The sequence below is a fragment of the Nematolebias whitei genome, chromosome 4 (assembly GCF_014905685.2).
Source record: "Nematolebias whitei isolate Nwh7 chromosome 4, NemWhi1, whole genome shotgun sequence".
NCBI lineage: Eukaryota > Metazoa > Chordata > Actinopteri > Cyprinodontiformes > Rivulidae > Nematolebias > Nematolebias whitei.
The window spans coordinates 9112455-9116738 of record NC_056501.1 but is presented as its reverse complement, the minus strand read 5'-3'; the positions used below and the strand labels follow the sequence as shown (position 1 = coordinate 9116738).

General features: G+C 43.2%; 1 protein-coding gene across 1 annotated transcript in view; it reads left to right on the top strand.

Annotated features, from left to right (window-relative positions):
• Positions 1-2378: 2378 nt before the first annotated feature.
• Positions 2379-4284, top strand: part of LOC119408382 (transcription factor COE3) — a gene marked incomplete at its 3' end in the record, with an annotated part of 29428 nt that continues 27522 nt past the window's right edge. Inside the window, 1 exon segment of the mRNA XM_037675185.1 lies at positions 2379-2567. Within this exon segment, the coding sequence (XP_037531113.1) occupies positions 2434-2567 (134 nt within the window).

Sequence of the window (4284 nt, the reverse complement as noted above, 5' to 3'; positions counted from 1 at the left end):
GGTTCCTCAAGAGTCTACTTGGTTCCTCAAGAGTCTGCTGGGTTCCTCAAGAGTCTACTGGGTTCCTCAAGATCCTAAGGAGTTCCTCAAGAGCCTGCTTGGTTCTTCAAGATTCGAGTCTGCTGGGTTCCTCTGAGTCTACTTGGTTCCTCAAGAGTCTGCTGGATTCCTCTGAGCCTGTTGGTGTCAGAAGAGCCTCCTGGAGGTCTTTGTCTTCACTTCAGAGTAGATCCCTACATGGCTTCCACAGGAACTCTAGAGAAGATTTGTGAGGCTTCAATAAAACTTTGAGACGCTCAGTGGATCCAGACCTGGTCTATGGTTCTGAGGAAGTTCTGGGTTTCGGAGTTTTCCTGGTTGAAGGTTGTTTAGACGATGTAACGTACGAGTTGTCTGGAAACAACTTGGCCCCAAACGTTACGCGTTCTTAGATGTTGATCTTCTGATTACTATGATTTTCTCTGAAATCCATTCAGTCAGTCAAGAGATATTTTGCTAACAGACACAGACCAAAACACCTTCGCCTTCCTTTCACCTGTTAAAAAACATGAAACAGTTTTGTGAGAACGTCTTGTAGAAACTTATTAACAAATCAGATTAAAACTGAAATGTTTGAGTTACGTCTTCGTCCCTGACACGTTTGCATCTCTCAGATTTTCTCACACACACATTTATTTATATTTTTAATTTTATTTTTTTATATATATATTTCCAGACGTTTGTGTTTCCCAGGAGGAAAGCAGGGGGCTAAAGGAGGATAAATATTTAATCAGCGCTGCTCTGGAGTTTCTGCCTAATTAGAGGAATTCAGAATAAAAATCTGAAGCCGGAGCCGTCAGCAGAACACACACGGCTAAAACATGACATTTATCATTTCTGTTCGGTTTGAGCGACACGTTCCACAGCAGAGTGAATTTAAACACTGATCTTATTAGCTGCTGTGTGTGTGTGTGTGTGTGTGTGTGTGTGGTGCCATATGTCTGCGCGTTAAAAAACACAAATCTGTGCCAAACATGCGCAGCGCTCGTGTCAGTCAGCCTGACGACAAAGATTATTCTACATTCTATCAGTTAATCCATCACAATCAAAGTAAATCTATCGGAGAGATTACAGATTATTGCTTATCGCAATAATTATTTTCAGCAAAATATCTCTCTGACCCACTGGACTGATTTTAACCAAACATTCAGAAAGTAGTAATCACATTTAAAACAGATTTAACATCTGGAGTCGATCCAGTATAAGATGGCTCTCACAGCTACTTGACCTTAGCAAATATAAATATGGCGACGCGAGTCAGTTTACAGATGAGCTAAATGTTAGCATAAGCTTAGAGTTGTCTCCAACACAGACTGACACCTTAAAGATCATCTCAGATCAAGATGGCTGCCCTGCTAATCAGCCTCAGCAGCAGGAAAATGACTAGCTCTGTAATTTCTACAGATATTAAGGTAAAGTTTGGTGTGGCAGTAGCTGAGAGTCCTCTCCAACACAGAATCAGAGAGCTAACGGATCACAAGGTTTCATGAGATTGTTACTCTCCAGTTAATTTTGCTCTTCTTCAGTATTTTTGATCTTCTAGAACTGAATTCTTTACGTCAGTGGTCCAGTTCTGTTGGACTGAGCAGGAGGAGACTGGATATCCCCCCCCCCAGTCAGGTGACACTGAGCATCTCACCTGTTAACTTTAGTTCCTCCGAACACGCCGAATCCCTTATTTGGAGCATGGATTTGCAAAACAATGACGTAATAGGAGACGTTAGCCAATCAGAAGCCAGAAATGAGGCGCTTATTCAAACGAGCTGTCCTTATTTGGGCATGTCCCCGCCCCTCTCCCGCTCCACGCGGTCCCACAGGATCCTCAGAGCTCTGAACCCGGGAGAAGGAGCTCTCCTCCGGGACAGCGGAGCCATAAAGAGCCGGGGAGGGAGGGGAGGAGCTGCCCACTCCCCCCTCCTGTCCCTCCGGACCCGCAGCCCGCCTCGGTCCGTCCCTGCTCCTTCTTCATCATTTCATTTCACTCCGTTTTGAAGCTGCTTCGGGTTTTTACATGTTGTTTTCCTGCGCGGCGCTGGCTCCCTCCCCGGTCCCGGTTCTGCTCGGTTCTCCGCGGCTCTCCGGCTCCCTCCGCTCCGCCCTCCTTTAACTTCACACGCGGAGGTTTTAAAGCGCCGAACCGCGGCGGGGATCTAAAAGAAGCCCGGAGGAGCCCAGAGGAATCCGGGGCTCTTCTCTGGATCTGGACCCGGTACTTTGGGGAAGCTGACTCCTGTGTCCCCCCCCTCCCCTCCTCTTCCTCCTCCTCCTCCTCATCACTCCTCTTTTCTCCACCTTAATCCAGGTGGTCCTTTGGCTGCTTGAGCGGCTCTTTCAGGGAGGATTATTGTTCATCTTCTGACCCGGTTCTGGTGAGGCTCCCAGAAGGACGGTTTGATGTTCTCCATCCAGGACGGCCTCCCCCGGGGGGCCCTGACCATGAAGGAGGAGCCGCTCCCCACCGGCATGACCCCGGTCCGCTCCTGGATGCAGGGCGCGGGGATCCTGGACGCGAACACGGCGGCCCAGAGGTAAAACACTGCACACAGAACCGAACCCAACCGAACCGAGCAGGAAACTTTCTGTTTGGTCCACCGGAGATAAATCAGAATCTCCGGTTCTGGTAAAACCCATCAGTCTAAAGTGAGAGGAAAGTTGATTTGTATTGTAATCAATAAATCTGGACCCAATCGGAACCAGAGCTCATCAGCTGGAAATCGGGTTTGAGAAAGGATCAAAAAGTGGCATTTGATCCGCTGTAAAACCAGATTAATTGATAATTTTTTAACTTGAACGCCATAAAAAATGTTAATTTCTGGACTTAAACCCACAGTTTGAAATGGACTCTTGTCAATCGGCCGAACTTTTTAATATTTTAAACATTTTAAATCAGCTGATTTTTATTGTTTTGGGCTCGGAACAGCCGAACTCCTCGCGCCGCCTCTCGGTTCCTCTCAGCCCGGTTCGGTGTCAGCAGCGGCCCGGTCCGAGCGGGTCGAGGAGCCGATCGGCTCCCCGACCCGCAAACATGGTTTACAAGCAAGACGCATCAAAGTTCACCCTCCAGAACCGAAGTTCTGCTCGTTCAGACCCATTTGAAACGGATCTTGCACGGAGTTCGGTTTCTGCCGCGCTCCGAGCGCACTGGAACAAAACGGAAACTTCTTGATTCACGTTCTCAAACGGAACTTTTAAATTTATTTAGTAGAGTTTGACAAATTTATGCGACAATTAAAATTAAATATAACATAAAATTACTGTAATATTAAACGAGCTGATTTTAAAGTGTTTTTATTCTAAATTAAAATCTCATAAAATAATTTACAGTTTTTAAATTAAAGAACTAATCATTTTGGTTTTTTTTATTAATAATTATTAAACTGAGAATTCAAAGGAAATCCGACCCTGCAGAAAACGCATCAAACTCCGCCAGACAACCCGCAAATCCCGCATGGACCAGTCTGAATTACTTTTACTGTTAAAAACGTTTACAGGCTCTTTTTTGCAGATGTTTGCAGACAAATTAATCTAAAGTCTGCAACCAATCTCTGTTAATTAAGTTTGACAATTTAAGAGTTTTTTTTATTTATTTAAAATAAATAGACTGAATAGTTACTTCATCAAAATAATTAAAAACTCATGTCTGAGAACCAGAATTAAAAAAATGAGGTAAATAAATTTGAACATTTTTATTTATTTTTGCTGTTTGTTCTCAATAAGTTGAAGATTTGACTTTTAGTGTCTTCTGCACATCAAAATGTTCTTCATGAATATGTAAAATTTATTCAGGATTCAGTGAAATAAAATGTTTTAAAGCTTGATTTAGAATTAAAACAAGTTTGTGTGTTTGCAGATAATCTGACAGTATTTTAAATTTAAGATAAAATGAAATTAAATCAGAAACATGTAAAGAAAATCAAAGTCCATAAAGAAGAATCCATCAAACACAGAATTAAAAGGTTAAAACAAACTAGAATTTTGTTAATATCTGTAAAACTTCAGGGTGTGAGGAGAGATTAGAATTATTAACTCAATATAAAATAATTAATTTTGTTTTCGGCACGCCGGAACCTGAGGCGGAAATCATGTGACAGGTGAAAACAGTCGACCTGCTGCTCCTCAGGAACCGTTAAAACAACCGCAGAGCAGCTGAAGACGCAGATTTAAGGCTGGGCAGGTGAATCTGGTTTTAATAAACAGGTGAATCTGGTTTTAATAAACAGGTGAATCTGGTTTTAATGAGCTGGT